General features: G+C 44.9%; 1 protein-coding gene across 4 annotated transcripts in view; it reads right to left on the bottom strand.

The window, feature by feature from the left end:
* prkcab (protein kinase C, alpha, b) overlaps window positions 1–22,825 on the bottom strand; it is a 407,398-nt gene that overhangs the window by 114,452 nt on the left and 270,121 nt on the right. For 2 of the 4 annotated variants that reach the window (XM_047037656.1, XM_047037659.1), the window contains 4 exons: window positions 8,998–9,154; window positions 8,894–8,920; window positions 8,633–8,767; window positions 7,821–7,914 (listed from right to left, as the gene is read on the bottom strand). In XM_047037656.1, coding sequence (XP_046893612.1) covers window positions 7,821–7,914; window positions 8,633–8,767; window positions 8,894–8,920; window positions 8,998–9,154 — 413 coding nt within the window. The remainder of the gene's footprint in view (window positions 1–7,820; window positions 7,915–8,632; window positions 8,768–8,893; window positions 8,921–8,997; window positions 9,155–22,825) is intronic. The other 2 variants (XM_047037657.1, XM_047037660.1) reach the window with 1 other exon arrangement.

Here is a 22,825-nt window from a genome sequence, read left to right as displayed (position 1 = left end):
TGGCTCTGATTGATTTTCCATCTTCTCTAAGACTCACAATTGCTTGTTTTTCACCCAAAGACAGCGCTCTGGTTTTCATGTTGTTTTCACCTCTGAATACAGTCTGCATAGACAAAACCTATCTTACCCAATCTGAACCTGAGTGTAGACATTCAGTGGTATTTATTGATTGAATAATGTATGTAATAGGACACACCTGGGCAACAAAACACACCTGTCAGTCACATGTTCCAATACTTTTGCTCACGTGACAAATGGGTGGGTTCGAACAAAAAGGTGATATTTTCTAATTTGTGCATCAGATCCTGATGTAAATACCTGGAAATAAAAGCTGAAACGTTGATCTCTGGTTTCACATTCATCGTTTGATGTCAAGCCCAAATGTTTTCAGTCTACAGCAAAAATAAAGGAATTGGCCTCACTGTTCCAATACTTTTGGAGGGCACTGTACATATTTACATCGTCATTTAGCAGACGCTCTTTTCCAGAGCGACTTACAGTAAGTACAGGGACATTCCCCCCGAGGCAAGTAGGGTGAAGTTCCTTGCCCAAGGACACAACTTCATTTTGCATGGCGGGGAATCGATCCAGCAACCTTCTTATACAGTGAGATGTTCATTTAATGGCAAGTGAATTTTGCATGTGGAACTGTGAAATGTAGCTAATGTAATCTCATGTATACCCAGTTACAAGTAAATGAGCTTCACGAGGTGCAAATTGCACCTTGTGAAGAAAGTGCCAAAAACTGATCAAGAGATGGTGTAGGCCTACTTAAGGTAAGAGAATAAAGGCTAATCTCCAAAAAGATTTACTGGAACACCAGTTACGGGAGGATGCATGGTCACATGTGATGTTAATTGTAGGAACAATAACCTACATTAATATTAATTGTTGAATTTGCTGAATTTCTATTTTGACCAAGAGATGTTGTACATAGGGCAGAAGAATAAAGGCTGATCTTGTAAGGCTATCCACCTGCCCCCACCTCTCATATGGCAAAATATGGAGTTACTGGATGGAGTCTCAACTTGATGGCTCTCACATCTTTGTAACTTACTGTAGTATTGCTAGACATGTTGATAAGTAAGGGTCAAGATTCTGGTGTGATTGTAGTTGTTCCTGGGTATAAATGGAATAGTGAAGCATTGTTCTGTGGATTCTTGATCTCCTGAGACCTGCTCCTCAGCTCTGGCTTGGCCTAGGCCTACTCCTTCTTCCTAACTCTGGTTTACAATAATCATGGTAGAGTAGGCATATGCATTCATTTAGCAATATGATAAAATGATTATATTATTTAACCTTAATTTGACCATTCTTGCTTTGATTTAACCCAAAGAGTCAAATAACTGTAATTCCATTGGTATTAGCATTATTTGGTTAATGTTAATACACTGTTCAGTTTCCCATCTTCCTTCAAACCATAGGGGAATTAGTTTAGGTTGTTTGGCCAATATATTGACCCCCAACAATGTTGAAATAGATTTGCTGAAATAACAGTTACAGGACGGTAGCCTACATCATGTAAATTGTAGGAATCATATGAATCATGTAAATTGTAGGAACAATAGCCGATAGAAAAAAGGCTACTCATTGTTGTATTTCTATTTGTAGGCAATAAAGAAGACCAAATATAATTTCAAATATAACTGCAAGCAGCGATGCGGGTTCCTCCGCAAAATGGCAAAATATTATAAAAATGTACATTGTAGAAGGTCAAGAGTTGGACAACAAGAGAGCAAAACTACTTAATGTTGGGCCAACTACAATAGGCTGAATGGGAATTTGAACTCATGAGCATAAGGTTACTAGGCAGACTCTCTATCCTCTCTGCTACACACCAACTGTTGAGAATGTATGAGTAGAAAGGGCAGAGATTTAGCTTTGGTCAGCTTTGGGACAAAGGTTAAGAAGCAGTTGACATTTCAAAGTGGAAATGCATGAAATTGCGCATGGTATTTCATAATGATGTCATCCTGTTTAACTAAACAGATATTCAAATTTAAGGCAAGCTAAAAGACTGCGGCCCTGCAACTTTATACTTTGCAGGTCACTGTCCCAGTCCATTGAGCTATTCTCAGTGTTGAATATTGTCATGTTCAGTTACTGTTTAAAAAAGTATGCTTTTTTTTCTGTGGTAAAAGTTGTTAGATTCAGCCAAAGTTTAAACTACTCAAATTCAATCATATTTAGACATGCTAACGTGAAATTGTTGATGGTACTTCAGAGTGATGTCATCTTGAACCCAATAAGGTTTGAAAACCATCAGTCAAAATGATATTTGATTTATTGACAAAAAGATATTGAGGCAATGTGGACATTAACATAAATACACCCCTTTCAGACATTTTGTATTACATTTCTCATTCCATTTCACCCTATATAAAAATACACCTGCCCGCACACTATCCCCCAATCCATGCCGTTTACCTCCCTCCCAGCACAAGTCAAGCCAAAGCAGAAATGCTGTAGCGGACGCATTAATTTGACGTCGACCAAAAATTGCCTCCCACAATCAAAACACATTGCTCGCAATGCTGTTTCTAGATTTTCTCAAAGATGGCTTGGACCGCTTCCCAGGACCACAGTCATCTTACAATGAAGAATAGCCTCATTGGTCAAAGGTCTATGTCAGAGTCCATGATCATCTCCTTGCCAACATAAATGTATGAGGCAGACTCTCACTTCCGATTAAACCACACAACATGCACTCTCAGGGTGACCAACAAGATTATTTTAACTAACAAACAACAATATTACAAACATCTAACTGAACGAATGCAACAACTGAAATCCCTTGCATAGCTGTTGTAACCAAACTATTTTCCACAAGTCTTGGCGTTTTTTGACATGTCGCACTGCATGCTGGGTACCCAAGAGCGCTGACGCTGATGATCTAGCTGTGCTACGACTGTGTGATATGACGAGATGCTACTGACGCGCTAAGGTCTCGGCGTCTCCTGAAATGTAACGGGTCTTTCTGCCTTGAAGCTCAGTGCGCATCATCATCAAGACCCCATGTATATGTCAAGATAACATCCAAGCTAACAATCTCGCCAAATCTGACTGCAGCTTTATATACCATATGTAGCCTACTGTGTTATGGGTGTTTGAGTTAAACAACTTGCTTAATGAATTCAATGGCTGTTAAATGTCAAATCCAACTATACATTTATAAAAGAGAGAGTTCCAATCAAATCTGAATTATTTTTAAACCTAGAGGTGAAAAGACAACCTTTGCCTAAACTGACATGCAACGGAGAACCATTTACACATTTGGTCTCTATTTTTTAATCTACTCTTAAGATATAACTATGTTTAACTTAATGTCTGCGCCTCTCTGTCACCAACTGTCTCTGCAGTGGGGGGTGGGGGCTTCACAGGGTTTCTACAGGTGTAAACAAGTTAAATTTAAGACTTTTTAAGACCTTTTAATACCCCTACCAATTGAAATTTAAGACCAAATTTACGATGGAAATACAGATCAAAAGTGGAAATATACAGTAATCTTCCCAAACACTGATGTCTGTTCAATATGAACAGTATGGTAAAATGACAACAATCGGTTGAGTTTAAGTACATTGACTAAATGTGTGTAATGCGAAAGGATAACACAAAAATGGAATTGCTGTCCTAAATTATATTTGTATTACACAATGGTGGAGCAGAAACTAGCAATTCCATGAATCCCATGGAAACAAAGGCAAATGTGTGAGATGTACTGATGTAGGCAGGCAGTCAGGGCAGGCCAGCTGGATGAAGCTGTCCTGAGGTCAGGGCTGAAGAGAAGCTGTCCTGATTCAGATTCTGTCCAGCTAGAGGAGGGTAGTCCAGCAAGGGATCAGTTTTTCTCTCAGCATCCTCTGTTGAACTCTGTTGAGCAGGCCTCTGCATGACCCTCCAGACCTGTAAAAGTGAAGAAAGGATCCATGTCAGTTGTGAAAAATGAAGCTTTTTACATCTACACTTGACATAAACTACAGTTTTGACTGTGAAATGCAGTGGCATTGCTTGAGCTTGAATCCAAATGTGTTGAACTGATGGAGACCCGGCCATGCAAAGTCACTCAAAACATTTGGCTCGATTCCAGGCTCTGGCAAGAGTATTTAGCTCTAAACTGGTCAATATACACATCTGTCAAAACAATGTAACCCCGGGACGCAGTCTCACTTTCCACAAATCACAAAAATAATCGGAGCATCTGGCTAAAAGCACAATTCCCACATCTCCTGAAGTCTGCCCTCCTCGACATTTTTGGTGTTGACCGAACTGTAAAATGTTGAACTTATGAACATGACACGACCAAAACAACGTCACTTCAAACTCACAATCTAAAGGTCTCAAAGTGCTCAAACCTTCACTATAATTCAAGAGTAGTGTACTTTCACGAACCCAATCATTGATTCTAGCTTAAAATGTGTAAAAAATAGGACTTACCGAACGTGGCTGCTCTCCAACACGGCTACCAGGCGATTCCAGTTGAAAACAACAATGGCCGCCGAAAAAGAATTTAGGTCTATGGTTTATGAGTATGAGTAGAAGGGTTTTGAAGGTTGTACCAAATTTGGACAGTACAGCAAAATCTATCATGGCGGACCTTATGGGTCCCTGAGGCTTTTTTGTTCCCCATGAGAAATAAGGCATGTATACCAATTTTCAGGCATTTTGAAGTAACGGGGCGCTGGGGAAATCACGTAGACTTTGGGCGTGTTTTATAGGACAGGAAATGGTAACGTTAACTTATGTTTTCATCAGGGAATTAAAGTACATCAAACCGCAGTCCTAAAATCATCTCCAGGCGTATAACTAAGCGAATTAAATTTTGTTTGAGATCGCTCGGCTGAACCAGGAAATGATATGCCGTGTCTGCCAACGCTATCAGGCTAAGACAGTGGGAGGGGATCGGTAGAAACGCAGAGTTTGGCATGGAAAACCTGCTAGCGAGCAGGTTAGTTTCAAGGAGTAAGTTACCATGGAAACTTACCAAAAGGTTTTGTTACCTCTCTTTATGGAACGTGGAACTCGGAGTATGCCTCTTTTCAGGGTTAAACAACTCAAAGTTTTCATTAAACCCGCTACTTGGAATACCCCCCAGGTGCTGGGGGTTGGAGGGCCATGTTGACTGTGTTATCTACAGACCTGTTGGCTTTGTAGGCAAACTGTAGGGGGTCCAGGAGAGGGTCTGTGATAGCTTTGAGATGTGCCATTACCAGGTGCTGAAAATACTTCATTACCACAGAGGTCAGGGCAATGGGTGTGTAGTCATGAAGTCCTGTTGGCCTTGGCTTTTTGGGCACAGGGATGACATAAGACTAAACCAAATACATAAATGGAAAGGTATTGATCAGGGGAGTAACATTACAACAGTGTCTACATGACTACTGTTGTGAAATAATGACCTCAGTAATAACTTTGACTAGTGGGGCCCAAAAGTCACTTCTTTCATCAGTTTCTACATTTCAAGAAAGAGAGAAGTGAAGTCTGTAGTTTTTCCACCTGATGGTTCATCAGATTCAGAGGAGGGAACCAGTAAGGAAGACAAGGAAGATGATTTGTTGTGCCACAAGGATCACACTTTTTGAGTTGAGAACAGGAAATCACGGGAGTCAGATGGCTGAGCGGTGAGGGAGTCTGGCTAGTAATCAGAAGATTGCCGCATCGATTCCCTGCCCCGACAAAAATGACGTTCACCCTACTTGCCTCGGGGGGAATGTCCCTGAACTTACTTTGGGTCGCTCTGGATTAGAGCGCCTGCTAAATGTAAAATGTAATGCAATGTAATGTATAGGCCTACAGAGGGACAGTGTGAAGAAGGCAGCAGCAGCAGTGATCATTTGAATGGTAGCTGTAGTGATGAGGCAGAGGAGGGACAAAACCAGAACAAACAAGCAAACCAGAAAAAACAAGGAAATAAGTTTAGGTAATGATTAAAAGGAGTACTGCAAATTGTTGTGAAAATTGTGAAAGATCTAGTGGTTTATTTGTACATATTCTGCAATAATAAATAATGTGTAATATGGTTACGTTTGTTCGTAACTGAGTGAGGGAAAGAAAGCAACACATACACTTGCGCACTCACACAGGAAACTTACATATAATTAGCTGGTTTGTATTAGTGATTGGGTAAAAAGAGGTGTATATGTATTTTTTTCCAATTACATTCCTTTTTTCCTTTTCAATAGTTGGAGAACATTGAGTTTTAGCACCAGTTTACTGCTGCACCAGGTTGCTTCTTGGCAGCCCTAGGGTGATGAAGAGAAAAAAAGGATAAATGAGCTTGGACCAGATCAACCCAATATACATGTTAAGCAGCAGTCAATTGATTGCGGTAAAACTTACACTCTGAGGGCCTCATATACTAACGCTTTTACGCCCACTTCAGGCGTATTTGTTTTGCAATTTGCACGTAAAAGCATGGCGAGGTATGTACAAACATGCTGCACTGAGGGTAAAGCGCAGAATGCCTGTCGCGGGAACTGAAAATGGCAAATTGCGCTTTTCCAAGTCATGCATATGCATTCACGGGAGGGTCAAGGGGAAGGTGGGAGTTCACATAAAGAGATGGGAGGAGATGCGTAAAGTGTGCGTAGTTATGTATTCCACGGTATGTACAGAAACCGCCCGTGAAAGCGTGTTTCCATTTTGCCGTGAAAATTATCCACCTTTTAAAAGCAGCCGTAAACCAGGATGCGCATATGCCTCCTGGTGAAATGGCAGCCGTAACACGAGCAAGACGAAGACATAGGCCAAAGGATTTTTGCCACAAGGATCTCACTTTTTGAGTTGAGAACAGGAAATCAGTACGCGTTACAGATTAATCAATCATGCCATAATACAGTTACTGGAAGAAATCAAAGATTACATCGAATCTCCGACTCGTTCACATTCCATTCCAGCAGTAAACTCCTTGCTACATTACAAATATTGGCATCAGGATCATTTCAAAGTCATTGCTGTTTTGACTTTGTTGGCTGATCCATGATAGAAAGAGAAAAGGAGGAAAAGGCGCATTCAATTGCGCGTTTAAATGCTTGCAATGTTCGGTATAGTGGGCGGAGAAAGGCGCTGTTTACCCGATGACCTGCAGGTTTCGTAAATACGACGTAAACTGAAGTATCACAGCGTGTGCAATCTGTGGGTTGGCCATGGCCCTAATAACGCTACATTTGCGAATGTACGTACATGAGGCCCTGAGTTTCGCACACTCCAGCTGTAGGGCTATTAATCAGAAGGTTGCCGGTTTGAAAATTGTATCCTTTCAGTATAGTGATGTGTAGTCTATCGGAGATGATTTTCTTGCAATGTATTGAGTATTGCAGGATCGCTGTATTGTGATGCATCATTACAGAGGGCAACGTATCGATATTGTATCGTGAGTTACTCTGTGATTCCCACCCCAACTAGTTAGAATGTGAGAGAGAACCAGAGAGAGAGAGAGGGGAAAAGAGAGAAATAGGGTTTGATACAGGGTGCTGAAACTGAAGAGTGATTGTGAGAGACAGACTAGGGGTGAATACAGATAGTGAGAGAGAAATAAAGAGATGGGGGTTGATATTGGGAGTTGAAGGCACACACTAAAACTAACAAGTAAAGGAGAGGGGCCAAGACTCAAAATTGTATTTGCGGTAACCATGGCGATGTGACAGCACTGGCTCCTGATGCTGAGAGGGTGATAGCCATTAGAGGATGATTCCATGGTTGGATGTGTGTTTGTGCTTTAGAACTAGATATTTTCATACATACAGTAGGCCATCGCGTTACTTCTTTTAGCCTCAAAAGTTAGACTTTATGGACTACAAAGACCCCAAGCTTGGTCAGCTCACCTCAAACTTTTGCCTGAGTTCCAGGTTGACATCATCCTTTTCAGGGATGGGGACATTGTAGTACTCTCCCTCTTCCTGGTTAAGCATCTTATACCTGTGGGTGCAGGGGGGGACAGGGGGGCACAAGGAGGTGTAGGGGGGGACAGGGGCGGAGTGAGGTGCAGGAAGGGACAGGAAAGTGTAGGGGAGTACAGAGGGGGACAGGGAGGTGTTGGAGGGGACATGGGGGTGCAGAAAAGTGTAGGGGGTTGCAGGGAGGTGTAGGGTGGCAGAGGGAGGGCACAGGGAGGCAGGGGGACAAGGAGGCAGTGTGTCTGTCAATGGTATAATCAATCCACTCATCCAACCTTATCTAGCCATCCATATAACACACCTTTTGTCTATGAATCAAAGTACCAATAAACACAGTCGCTACTATTAACCCGTTTTTGTTTGGGGCCATTTGTCCTCAGAAAGACATTTCCCCAGTTATGAGTGCAGTGTGTATCCGTTGCTGAGAATACTGGATGGATGGAGTTCCAAACACTGGTGTCTGACAGAGCATGTCTCTTCATAGCTGGCAGCTGGGATGCCCTATGCCCTCTGGTTTCTGTCAAAACAAGTGCTTGGCTAGGGTTTATCAGTGAGAGACAGACCAGGAAGAACAGCATAAACTCAGCCAGCCTGTTGTAGACATCCATGCCAAGGGAAGTGTGTGCTGACATGAAACTGGCTGTGTGTGTGTTGAGATTGGCTGAGTTGCGATCATTCTATTAAAAAGGGTTAGGGTTAGATCAACTGGACATCTGATGGTTGGATTGAGGGGCACTGACCATCCACAGGCAGGGGACTTGATGAGCTCGGATACGCCAAAGGACATGGAACCCATGAAGTCGTTCCTAGTGGTGCGGTCCCAGTCCCACACCTCCACAGACAATCTGCGGTCCTTATCCATCATCTTCAGCTTACTGGGGGGAGTGGGAAAGGCACAGGGTGAGAGAACACACACAAACGTGCATATCGTACTGAAGACTCATGCTCACACACATGCACACACACACACACACATACTGTATTGTGTTCTATAAACTCACTGGTTGTTTTCATTTCCCTTCAGCTTACTGGAAACACAAAGGACAAGGAGTAAGAACACACACACCTGCACACACGCATGCACACCCACACATGCTGAACTCACAAAGTGAAGGACTCATTCCAGGTGGGGTTTAGTGAGGAGCGAATTGTCCTGGTCTTCTGCTTGGTCTCGTTCTTGGGGTCAGGGATCAGTTTGAGCTTCACGTAGGGGTCCGACAGACCGTTGGGATCCATGGGGATTAGGTTCCTGGCCTCACCCACTGTGGAAAGAAGGGGAGAGAGGAGAGAGTTATTATTATTATTATTAATGATTATCATTTCATCCAGGATCTGAATCTACTTATCTGTAGGTTTTTGTTCTTATGTAACCTAAAACTCACTGACCCATGCGCAAACCCAGTCCTCAAAAAACCTGCTGAGCTGGGACCAAGTGCAGAAACCTCAACGATGGAGTTGAAATTATTTCAACAAAACGAGTAGCAGTTGGGTCAAAGAACAAAAGCTTGATTGAAACAAGGCCTTCCTCTGTCTTTTGATTGATGCCCTTCACCCTCCACCCCCCATTCTCCGCCCCTCAACACTCCACCCCTTACCCTCCACCCCTCACTCCCCCATTGCTCTACCCCTTATCCTTCACCTATCACTCCCCCACCCTACACCCCTCAACACTCCCCCCTAACCCTCCACCCCCCCTCCCAACTGTCCCACACCATCTCAGTCTCGTACCAGTTTATTAAATAAGAGACTATATCAAAAGTACGCCTTCATAAGGATGATTTGGTTCTGGATGGCACGTGTGCGTGACGGAAAGACCTATGATTTGTTGGATGATCTGCAGAGGTATCCATTGTACTGTATCATGCATGCATGTTTGCCTGACAACCAACAGGCCCCAAATCACCTGGCATCACATAACAACAGAAACAAACATCCACAATCAGCTGACCACTGACATGCTCATATATCTTCTTTAAAAAAGAGAGAGAATCTTTTAGAAAATCCTTGGATTAGGTTGGGTATTTGTATATTGTACTGTATAATACAGTCAAAATAAACAGGCCCTAGCTCGACCCCCAAACTGAAATAGATGATGGTAGACTGTCTCTGTTGTCTCTAGTTAGAATTTGAGAATCCCAGACAGTCTCTAGTTAGAACACTTCAGCATATTCACTTATGAGACGCAGTCAAAACCATGAAATCTTCCTGCATTCAAGTGCTCAACTGACTAAAATATTAACGAATGGTGAAGGCACTGGTGTAGATGGTACTATATAGCTCTCTATGCCTCCTTGCTGGCATGGCAACCGTAAGCACTGTCACCAAGGAAACCCTTACAAAAAAAACCTTTGTTGAGGGAGCTTGTGAGACAAGAGACAGTCATGGGTCCTATATACAGTCTTCTATTACAGCAGAGACAGTCTAGGGCAGGGGTGCACAATTGGCGGACCTCGGATTGTGTCTGTGTTCTATATGGACAAAGATTCGTTTCTCAAAAGTAATTGTTAAATTAAATACTGATGAAGCAACGGTGATTTTCAATGAACACATTCAAACCTCTGAGACAGTCCCAGACAGCGCTCCATACTACAATGTGTTGTCCAATCACGTGTTATTTAAATCACTTCACGAAACTCAGACAATCAAGTTATCAAATCTGAAGTTTACAATGCATGTTAGGATAGAGACAGCGAGAGAAGCAAAAGCAGAAGCAAGAGAAGCAAATGCAGAAGCGAGAGGTTAAGTTGTAGAATGGTGTGCGCAAAAGTCAGAAAAGTTGATACAGAAAATCAAACTTTAAAAAAAGGGAGTGGCCAGACAAGTATGCCTTTACCCTTCCCGCAGCGAGTGTCAGTACTTTGTTTATTAGCTGTAGGGCCTCCATATACAAAAATCACGCTCATAATCATAGCGCACATTAGACCTTTTTTGTTTGGGCCTTTGGGGGAAGAAAATGTTTGTCAGTGGACCTCTTTGAATTATAATTGTACATCCCTGGTCTAGGGTCCTCTACTTCTAACTAGAGACAGCAGACACAGACTAGAGTCCTCTATTTCTAATGAGTAACACAGTTTAAGGGCTTTAAAAGAGAGAGAGATTAGGTGTTGTTGTAGAGATTTTGGTCATATGCATAGATGTATGTGTATAAAATCTATAAGCTTCTATGTTCATTGCTAAGAGACAGGAAGGGAAGATAATTAAGTTGAGTTCAAAGGAATGTGAGGTGCTGATGGCTCTGTGGGCAGCTTTCCCTGGGGGATGGGTGAAGCATATTATATGGCCTTCTGTCCTGCATATTCTGGTTGCTGGTCAGGATGGCGGCGTCCGCCAGTGAGATGTTCCTTAAGGACCCTTCGCTGGGGCTGTTGATGAGACTGCGGAAGGCAGAGTTGATAACAGTAGCCGGCTACTACAACTTAGCAGTGGAGGACAACGCTCTAAAGGCTGACATTCTTTAGATGCTAAAGACCCATCTACTGAGTCTGTCAGCAGCAGGTGTGGAAACACTGCGAGATGAGCGAGACGAGAGCGAGGAGGACCCAGACGGGGTGGCCCCGCCTCCTCAGACTTTGCCCAAGTACGACCCATACACTCCTGATCCCGCTGAGTCGGTGGAGGTCGCTAGGTTAAAGCTCAAGATGGCTCGTCTTGAGGCAGACCTGAGAGATAGAGCCGAGAAACGCAGGTACGACTTTGACCTGCAGGTGAAGTGCAGACAGATAGAGGCGGAGACGCAGGTCCGCATCAGAAAACTGGAGCTGGAGGCTGGCTTGGATGTGCCACCTCCATCTAAGGAGCTACATGGTGGTCACTTGTCAGCAAAAACATTGGTCAGCTACTTCCCCGCTTTCGAACGCGTAGCGGCAGCATTGAAGTGGCCCACGGAGGTGTGGCCCTTGCTGCTTCAGTGCCGGCTGTCCGGTAAGGCTCAGGAGGTGGTGGCCTCCCTTTCATTGCAGGACAGTCTCAGTTATGACGTGGTGAAGCAAACAGTTTTACGTGCTTACGAGTTGGTTCCTGAAGCGTACAGGCAGCGTTTCAGGGGCCACAAAAAAACACCCACAAGGACCTATGTTGAATTCGCACGGGACAAGGAGTCCCTATTCGACAGATGGTGCCTTGCTAGCAAGGCTAAAACCCTAGCAGAGGTTAGGGAGCTAATCCTTTTGGAGGACTTTAAAAACCACTTACCAGAAAACATAGTGGTCCATTTAAATGAGCAGAAGGTGGCGTCCATAGCGCAGGCAGCCGTATTGGCGGACGAATACGCCTTAACCCACAAAACAGTTTTCGCGGGGTTTCGTTCCGAGGGCAAGCCTGCAGCATCACCGCACAGCAATCGCCCTTTGCCCGGTGAAACATCGCGTAAGGCAGACAACAGGGAGTGTTATTACTGTCGCCGTGCAGGGCATGTCATTGCTGACTGTCCTACACTTAAAAACAAACCGAGGTCGCCGTCTAAGGGACTGGGGTTGGTGAAATCGGTGGGTCGGGTGATTGAACCCGCCCTAGTTCCGCACAGCCGCAGGGTCACAGGTTCTACTGCGAGGGATAGAAATGGTGACAAAACCCGTACCGTTACACTGGGTACGTTTGGAGTCCAACCTTGTGGCTGGGTGTTTTCGTGTCGGGGTTGTAGACAGGTTACCTGTTGAGGGTGTATCCCTGCTTCTTGGAAACGACATTGCGGGAGGTACTGTTACACCCGTGTTCTGGCCGGGGTTGAAGAAGGACGTAGTGATATATTGTAGCACGTGTCATGTGTGCCAGATAGCAGGGAAACAGAACCAGACTTCCCCGAGCTCCTCTCAGACCAATACCGGTGGTGGGGGAGCCGTTTGATAGGGTGATTGTTGACTGTGTGGGTCCATTACCGAAAACCAGAGCAGGTAACCAGTTCCTGTTAACCATCATGTGCTGTGCGTCCCGCTATCCGGAGGCGGTGCCGCTACGTAACATAACCGCCAGGACTGTGACAAAAGCTCTCGTGAGGTTCTTCACTACGTTTGGGCTGCCTAAAGAGGTACAAACAGATCAAGGAAGCGACTTCATGTCTAAACTGTTTTCGCATGTGATGAGGAATCTCGCTATCCGTCACCAAGCCTCGAGCCCTTATCATCCAGAAAGTCCGGGTGCGCTAGAACGCTGGCACCAGACCCTAAAGTCAATGCTGCGCAAGTTTTGTTTAGAGGACAAGGCCGATTGGGACGATGGAGTTCCCTATGTCTTATTTGCCATCAGATAGACAGTGCAGGAGTCCCTAGGCTTCAGTCCCGCTGAATTGGTCTTCGGACACACCCCGCGGGGTCCTTTGGCGGTGATAAAGGACAATATCCTTTCATAGGAGTTGCCAAAAACTCTATAGAGAACTGTGTGCAACGGATGCGTAATCGGCTGCAGGACGCTTGTGTGCTAGCTCATAGTTCACTCTTGTCAGCTCAGGGAAAAATGAAACACCAGATTGACATCACTGCCAAAAGCCGTGAGTTTGAAAAAAGGTGACCAGGTGTTAGTTTTGTTGCCGGTACAGGGCTCATCCTTGTCGGCCCGCTATTCGGGTCCCCAACTGGTAGAAAGGAGACTCAATGACACAACTTATGTTGTGAAGACACCCGAGCGGAGGCGCTCATCTAGGCTGTGCCACGTAAACATGTTAAAGCGGTACAAGGTGCGTGAGTCCTCTCCTGGCTCAGACCTCCAAGGCACCCCGGTAGTGTCCAGTGTGGCCGCCGTGGTGCAGCACTCTGACGCGGCCCTAGAAAACAACCAAGGCGATGGGTTGAGGTTAGGGGTTTCACACGCGCAGTGCGAAAGGTTGTGCAATTCGGAGTTGTTGAGGTCGTTGCCGTCTTTAATGCCACATTTGTGTTCTGGTAAACAAGAAGAGCTTGTTACCATGATTCGGGAGTTTCCTAGCATCTTCCAAGATGTTCCAAATCGCACTACCGTTCTGGAGCATGATGTGGATGTTGGGGGCGCTGCTCCGGTTCGACAACATCCATATCGAGTAAACGCTCATAAGCGTGAGCTAATGAGGAAGGAAGAAAGGTACCTTCTAGAAAACGAAATAGCGAAACCCAGTTGTAGCCCCTGGAGTTCCCCGTGCATATTAGTGCCAAAACCTGATGGTTCGGCTAGGCTGTGCACGGACTACCGACAAGTCAACGCAGTCACCGTGCCCGACTCATTTCCTATGCCGCGCATAGACGACTGCGTTGACACGATCGGATCTGCCAGGTATGTGAGTAAGCTGGACATGCTAAAGGGGTATTGGCAGGTCCCTCTGACAGAACGCACCTCAAATATTTTGGCGTTTGTGACACCGGATCAGTTTTTACAATACACGGTGATGGCTTTTGGCATGCGAAATGCGGCCGCTACCTTCCAGCAGTTGGTGAATAAGGTGCTGGCTGGGGTAGAAAACTGCACGGCTTACCTTGACGACTTGGTCGTTCACTCCAGCTGGACAAGACACGTAGCCACACTGAAGGTGGTGTTTGAGCGGTTGCGGGCTGCATCGTTCACTTTAAACCTGGCCAAGTGTGAATTTGGGAAGGCTACGGTCACCTATCTGGGGAAGCAGGTAGGACGAGGTCAAGTGCGCCCCATACAGGCAAATATAGAGGCCATCATGACCTACCCGGCGCCCACTACCCACCGACAGCTTAGGCGTTTCCTTGGCATGGTGGGATACTACACAACGTTTTGCAATAATTTTTCCACTGTGGTGGCTCCGCTTACCGCTTTAATCAGCCCTAAGGTGCCCTTTGTATGGACGGCTGAGTGCCAGGGTGCGTTTGAGTCGGCGAAGTCCTTGTTGTGCTCTGCTCCGGTTCTTGCTGCTCCCTATTTTAGCAAGCCATTTAAGTTGGAGGTTGATGCCAGTATGGTGGGTGCTGGTGCGGTCCTTCTACAGGAGGATAGGGAGGGAGTAGACCGGCCCGTATGTTTCTTTTCCAGGAAATTCAACCCTTGTCAGGCCAGGTATTCCACTGTGGAGCAGGAGACGCTGGCATTGCTTCTGGCCCTGCAGTTTTTTGATGTGTACCTTGGCTGTGTGCTTAGCTTAGTGCTGTGCCCATCACTGTGTTCACTGACCATGACCCTCTAACCTTCTTGCATCGTATGTACAACCAGAACCGCCGCCTTATGCAGTGGGCTTTGGTCGTACAGGGCTACAACCTCAGTATCCACCATATAAAGGGGTCTGGGAACATGGTGGCTGACGCCCTGTCGAGGGTGTGGGAGATGCCTTAGGTTGCGGGGGCCGTTGGGTTGGTGTTACGGGGAAAAACAAATCCCGAGGTTTCGTTTTTTTTGGTGGGGCCTTGTTACGGCCCCCCCGGTATTTGTCTGTTTCAGAGTGCCTTGAGTGTATTTTGTTGTTGTGAGTGTGTGTTCCATTCGTTTCACAGGTGGTGCTGGTTTTCCCGTCAAGGCCTCGTTACCATCCGTGATGCCATTAACCTGGGTCCAATCAGCAGTCATCCCATCATGCCTCCTGTATAAATTGTGTCGTTTTCTGTGTTAACTCTATTGGTTCGGAGCAGGCATCCACTCTGTTATTGATGAGCATGTGTGGGGAGTGTGTAGGTTTGAGCTGCCACTGGAAAATACAGTGTCTATACACACCAGGGTAGTTCTGGGCGGACCACCCCTGTACTTTGGGTAGGGCACCTGTTAGTGTGCCAGGCCAGTTTAGTTTTGTGTGTTTTGTGTGTGGTAGATTGGGACAGGTTAGGGGTGGGTACTTTGTTTGTTTATTTGGTGCCGTCCAGCCCTTTCCCCTCACCATACCACCGTGTTAATTTGTTTGGTTGCTGAGGTGAATAAAGCCCTGCATGACCGTGTTTGCTGTTTAGTGCTTCTTTAGAGTTCTGCTCGCACACTTCTGGGGGTCTTTGGGGCTGTGGGGTGTCGGGACCCCCTCCTACCGGAGGTGGAATATAACAAGGCTCTCAAAAGCTTTGGTTTTCTGCACAAAATTAAGTTCTGGTTTAGGTTTTCCTTTGCCGATTAACTCCAACTTCTCATTAAAAGTTAACCTAGAAAACGGCACATAACAAATGTGAAACAATGTCCTCCTCACTAACGGGAACATTACTCGCAGCTTCACTTGTGAAGTGAACAAACAGGTGTGCGTTTTCCCATTAACAATGGATCGTAACAACGATCAAGCAAAAAAAAGAAACCATCAATATTTCTTACGTGCGTTTCCCGAACATGCTCGCAAGGAGTAGGCTAATCTATGCGCTTTCAATAGCTACAAATTTTCAAGAGACACTTCAGCTACGATGTCTTTGGGAACGGCCCGTAAAACTACGATTTGTTGTACGATGGATTCTACGATCAATTAAGGCTTACAACGCTTCCGGGAAACCCAGCCCAGGCTAGTTGGTTTATTAGCTTGTGATCGCATTTTTCCGTTCCCACAGCGGGCGGAACTTGTCATAAAGTTAGCAATAGGTGTGTTCAACTTCATGCAGGCAGGCGCCTGCAGCACGGCTGACTTGAAGCAGCCAATGGCATTCTCAGCTTCAAGACTTTCATTGAATTTCTATCAAGCAGCCCTCTGTAAAATTCATAGCTGGACCACCAATTACAGAGCTAGCTGCAGAGCAGCATTTTCCTCCCAACAACGGAAGCAGCTAAATTCTGATTGGGTTACAATCAGACTCTTAACATTACAACATAAACTGAATAGGCAGGATTGAAGGGTTTATTTCAGAAACATTGTCAAATAATTAATTGATGAAATACAATTATAACAGATTACTTATATATACTAATATATATATTTTGAATATATTAGGCCCTCTCTGAGGGCCTAGAGGGCCCTGACGGTTCCCCACTGGTCAGCGTAGAGGTGAATGAGTGAGTTACTGGCAGCTAGGGGTATGTTGTTAAAGGTAAATGGAGAACAGTGTTGGACCCGGTATGGAACCTTGAGGGACACCCTTGCCGACTGGGGGTGTGTGAGAGAGAGTTGTCAAACCATGCGCACTGCACCCGGTGGGAAAGATAGTGAGAAAACCATGACAGTGAGTGATATGTGACCCCAATACTACTCAACCTGCTGACGAGGATGTGTGGTCAACGGTGTCAAAGGCTTTGGCAAGGTCAATGAATACGGCAGCACAACGTTGTTTGGTGTCTAATGTAAATGTAATATAATTCAAAACCTTTAAAGTAGCTGTTGTACACCCATAACCAGCACGGAAACCAGACTGCACCCCAGATAGTAAACCATATGCACCGAGATAGGATGTAAGCTGTTTGTTCACAAGCTTCTGAAATACCTTGGACACACAGGGCGAGATCGAAATGGGCCTATAGCTATTTTGGTCGGATTGCTCACCACCCTTAAACAGGGGGAGCACAATAGCTTCTTTCCAATCTGATGGTATTTCGGCCCAATGGATTGAGAGGTTGAAAAGGTTTGCTATGGGTTCTGCAATGATGGGAGCCGCGGTTTTAACAAAAAAAGCGGCAAGCTCATCAAACCCAGCTGATTTCTTGGGATCTAAGGTGGAAAGTTCCCCTAAGAATCTCCCCCTCTGTAAGACGCCACAGGGAGAAACTGTTAAGATGGACATGGAGGTTGGGGGGGCAGACAAGACTATGGGCTACGCATGTCAGAGTGGTAGGGCCTTGGGTCAGTGTGTTCTCTGATGTACAAACAGGGTTTTGATATTCAAAGACAGAGCCAGACTTTATGAAATTGCCATTAAAGGTATAAGTAAATAAGGAAGAGAGAGATATGGAAGAGAAAGAGAGGGAGGGAGAAAGATAGATTTACATTTAGTAATTTAGCAGACACTCTTATCCAGAGCGACTTACAGTAAGTACAGGGACATTCTCCCCGAGGCAAGTAGGGTGAAGTGCCTTACCCAAGGACACAACTTCATTGGGCATGGCCGGGAATCGAACCAACAACCTTCTGATTAACAGCCCCACACCCACTTTTGTAAAGCTCTCTCTTGGATGTCGCTTTGGATAAAAGCATCTGCTAAATGAATAAATGAAATGTAAATGTAGTATTTAAAAAAGTCATTAAGACATTTTTATCAAGCCCATTCAAGTCTCACACCAGATGCAAGTTCAAGTTTTGATGATTGTAATTGTAACAAATATCACACAGACATGATAAGCAAAGAAAAATGCAGTTTGCAAATGCAAACATTTATTAATTTGGGTTCTTATGCTATAATCTAACATTTAAATACTAAATTTGAGTTGCAACTTCAGCTCTATTAATAATGAATACATTATTTATATATATTTTTTTTACTTTAGTCTTCTGGCCTTCCAGGGCTGGATAAAGCAGCCAGACACAGACACACTGGACTGAACCGTCTGGGTAATTAGATTTTAAGTGTAATAATGTGTGTTCAGGGTCAAGGTTAAGACCTTGACCCTGAACACAAAAATTGTAGTGTATGTTGTTCTGTATGTGAAACATCTTTTCACATACAGTTATATACATTCACATCAGTTTTGGTAAACTCGGGTAAACTCTAAAATAAGATTACAAAAAGGTAACTTAAGCTCAATTTACTGGTATCATGGAACTGCAGACACACAATTGTATCTAAAGAACACAATGTTTACTGTAGTTCCAAGAATAACCAACAGATAGAGCTCTAGGTCTGCAAGCAGCGCTGGCCAGATCTTGGAGCCAAAAGTTCACTGGTTCACTAAGTGCTTCCTATGAATAAGAACAACAGGCAACTGCTGTACTCAGAGCACAAACTACAGACACATAAAATCTCTCTTTCTCTCCCCACGAACAGACATGCACACATCTTAGATATAAATAAATAGTCTAAGTTTGCTGGTCACTGAACACTGGTCTAATCTGGAATCATTAAAGCAACAATTTTGCATGAGATCAATGCTTTCCCAAGGTATGTTCAACCACCTTCCTTACAGTGAGACACAATTTTTAAGCCTCAACCAAGCAGTATCACATATCTGTCTACCATGAACAAACACTCCATCTGGCATCATGATTGTTACAGTAAGTCAGCAGACCTATCACGGTGCTCGGCTGACATACAGGGAGTCATTGCCAGGGATCAAGGATTTCTCTACTGTCGTTGCTTGGATACAACAACCCCAAGAGCTGCCTTCTGTTTCCACCGCCTGTCTCCTCTGTCTCTCTCACACTATACGAGGATATGTGGGTGTGAGTGTGTGCTTTTGTGGGTGTGTGCATCTGTGTGGAGTATGTGTATTTGTGTGTGTGTTTGTGTGGGTCTGCGTATCTGTGTGTGGTAGTGGTGGGTGTGTGCGTATCCGTGTGTGGGGTGTGTGTCTGGGGGGGAGTGAGTATGTGTGTGCGTGTAGGATGTGTGTGTGTTTGGGTTTATGTGGGTGTATCTTGATCAGGGAGAGCGGTGAGCAGCTGTTATGTCAGGTAAAAGCAGTACCAGCAGCAACCACACACTGAGCATCAAATATGCATTACAGCTCTGGATCTGTCAATCATCTGACAATGAGTCTGCAACAGTCTTACACAGAACTGTCACTGAAATCAGCAGTTATTATTTATTCCTTTCCAGGACACACAGACACCCGGACACACTATCACATGAACACACACTTTCTTGTCACATGAACCACCAGACTTGCAGCTTCATCCTTCAACCCTATCCAGCCTAATCCACGTCCACACACACAGGCCACTGTATATTCCACAAAACAAAATTAACGTAAAAATATACGACTATTCTGAAATGACATGAGATTTGGAACTGCGGGGCCGGCCTATCCCAATCCTCAGAAAAGCCTTTGAAATTCAAATGCCTTGTTAGGTAACAAAGTGCTGTCTGCATACAGCTGGAATGCTTGTCTGGTAAACTGATAATACAGTTTAGAAAGAGTCGAGTGGATTCCTACTGTTCAATATCACAAGGTGGGGGGAAGGGGGACTCTACACACACACACAGATGCTGATCACACTCATGGTAAGTACATGTAAACAACAAGGGTGCTGATATGGTTAGTTTTGCTGTCTGACTTTGACTTCTAACCTGTCCGTTTCTCTCAACAACATGACCACTAAGCAAAACACAGATCATTTGTTGCGTCTCTCTGTCCTGTGAATTGGCCCCAAATCCTTGAATGCCCTGTGTGTTTGTGTGTGTGTGTGTGTGTGTGTGTGTGTGGGGGGGGGGGGGTTGTGTGAAGAGCAGTGGAAGTTGTATATTGTCTGGCTAGCCTTCGGTCCTTAGCTAAACTCCAGAACTAACTGCTGCTGATGCCCACAAGTTATTTGTGTTGCTTTTGCAATGGAGGAGTGGAACTGGGGAGAGGAAAGGAGAATAGTGGGGGAGAAGGAGGATAGCGGAGGTTATGTGAGAAGAGAGGCTCTAGAAAGGATGGCAGGGTTGAGGAAGGATGAGAGGGTGTTGTAAACATGTAGAGGGAGAAGAGGAGGTAGGAGGAATAGAGGACAAGTAGGGTTGTGTGAGGAGGAGAGAGCGATGGAGGCAATAATAAAAAATATGTTTATTAAGAGGGAGAGGAGAGAGAGGGAAGGGGAGAAGGTAACATACAGTAGCACTGTCTACAAGAAAGTCAGATATGAGGTGGTAGAGGAAAGAGAATATAGAAACAGAGAGTTGAGAAGGAGAGGAAAGAAGAAGAGAAGAGGGGGAGAAGAGGAGAGGTAGCAAGAGAGGAGAAGAGGAGGGTCATTGAGGGAGCCCTGGAGAGATATGTCTGTTTTCTTGGCTGGAAAGATTTAATCAACTTCACATCAGAGCGTTGAACCCAAATGGCTCTTTGCAAGCCACGCGGATGAAGTACACACACGCGCTCGCAGACACACACACACTCCACTGTTCACTCCTCAGCCATGCAAGACTTCCTGGCTTTGAAAAACATCCACCACTCTGTCTCTTTCTCTCGTTGTCCCTTGCTCTGCCAAATTCATGTGCAGTAACCCCTTTCTATTGTATATCTGCCCTTCCTTCTCCTTCCCTCTTCTCACTGTAAATTATTTTGCTTTTATCTTCCTGGCTCGCTCGCTCTCTCTCATCTCTCTCCATTTTTAGATACGGTAATTACATCTGGACCCTGTGATAATAAAGGCAATTTGAGAGAGACAGAAAAATAGATGGATAATTGGGATAGATGGATAGACACTGTAGATAGATATATACATTATTTACATACTGTAAATAAATAGACTGATAAATACAGTGTAAATACAGTAGAGAGATGGACAGATAGAGAGACAGAGAGGGCATTGGCTGCCTGTCGATGTTCCCGTCATTTATAGCTTCCATGGAAACCTCTCCTAAGAAGATGTACGGGTCCTCACAGACATATTCCCTACACACATACATGCTGCATGTTTGAGACGAGAGGAAGAGGAAGGAGCGGCGAAGAGAAGAGGGGAAAGGACAAGTGGGATGAGGAATGGCATGGAATTGACAAGAGGAAAAAAGATGAAGCGGAAAAGGCATAAAAACCGAGGTATGTGCCTGGCCACCCAGGGTGAGGCTGAGGGGGGGTTGCATGGGATGCCAGCTGGGCCCAGTGCCAATGCTTTCGCTGTCACACAGACAGCAACCTGGACCGCCCCTGTGATACACACATGGCGCAGTGACCCCCTTCTCGCACACCCCCTCCTTCACCCCACAGCTGAACCGCCAGGCAGCTGGCCCAACATCTGGCATCTCCTTTGCCCAGAAGAGAGAGACACACCAATAAGAGAGAGTGAAACAGAGAAAGACAAAGAGACAGTGAGAGAGACAGAGGAGAATCCTACTGCTGTTTTAGCCCTCTGCCCCACTATGCCTGCTGAAGCACAAGCAAAGAACATTTACATGTATTTATTTAGCAGTCGCTTTTATCCAAAGCGACTTCCAAGAGAGAGCTTTACAAAGTGCATAGGTCACTGATAACAACAACAAGATAGCCCCAAAGCATTGCGGGTAGCCAAAACAAGCACACATTGTGAACAACCCAAAAATAAGTGTCAAAGGGAAAAACCATAAGAGCATGTAGTTAAGCAAGTTACAATTTAAACAACATGAATCTGTAAGTGCAAGTGCACCTGTAGAAAAACAAGCAACAGTAAAATAAAATAAAAAATACAATAAATAAGATTAATATAAAAAAATAAGATTAACTAAAATAGAATACAACAGTTTAAATCAGCTACCACTAACCAACAAGAGCAACAAGTCTCTAAGCAAGAATCATTGTGATCCTTGAGGAAACTAGCATTGGGTTCAGCAAACCATTCCTAAGTACCGTTGTACTCCCTGAACAAGTGCGTCTTGAGCCTTCTCTTGAAGGTGGAGAGACAGTCTGCGTCTCTGATAGAGGTGGGGAGTTCATTCCACCACTGGGGGGCCAGGCAGGAGAAGAGCTTGTGTTGGGACCGGGCGGTCTTGAGTGGTGGGACCACCAGGCGGTTGTCTGGAGAAGACCGTAGGTGGCGGGTGGGGGTGTAAGGCTGCAGGAGAGACTTGATGTAGTCGGGTGCAGTCCCGTTCACTGCTCGGAAGGTCAGTACCAGGGTCTTGAATCTGATGTGGGCCGTGATGGGTAGCCAGTGGAGGGAGATGAGGAGCGGGGTAATGTGGGAGCGTCTGGGTAGATTGTAGACCAGGCGGGCCGCTGCGTTCTGAATCTCTGAAGAGGGCGGGTTGCGCATGCTGGGAGACCGGCGAGCAGCAGTAGAACAGAGAAACTTCCAAACAAATTCAGAATCTGAATTGGTTTTTATTGCCTTGTAAGTTAACACAAACACACAATGTACTGTGGCAGGAAGGTGCATACAATAAACATATACATTTAGTCATTTAGAAGACGCTTAAATATACAGATCTTAATTAAAATAAAAAAGTTGAAAAGGCTGAAATGTATGAATCAAATTTTTAAAGTCTAATGCTAAAGAGCTAAACATATCCGAA

This window comes from Hypomesus transpacificus, chromosome 17 (assembly GCF_021917145.1).
Source record: "Hypomesus transpacificus isolate Combined female chromosome 17, fHypTra1, whole genome shotgun sequence".
NCBI lineage: Eukaryota > Metazoa > Chordata > Actinopteri > Osmeriformes > Osmeridae > Hypomesus > Hypomesus transpacificus.
Note: the sequence above shows the minus strand (reverse complement) of the source record. Positions and strands in the feature narration are given on the sequence as shown.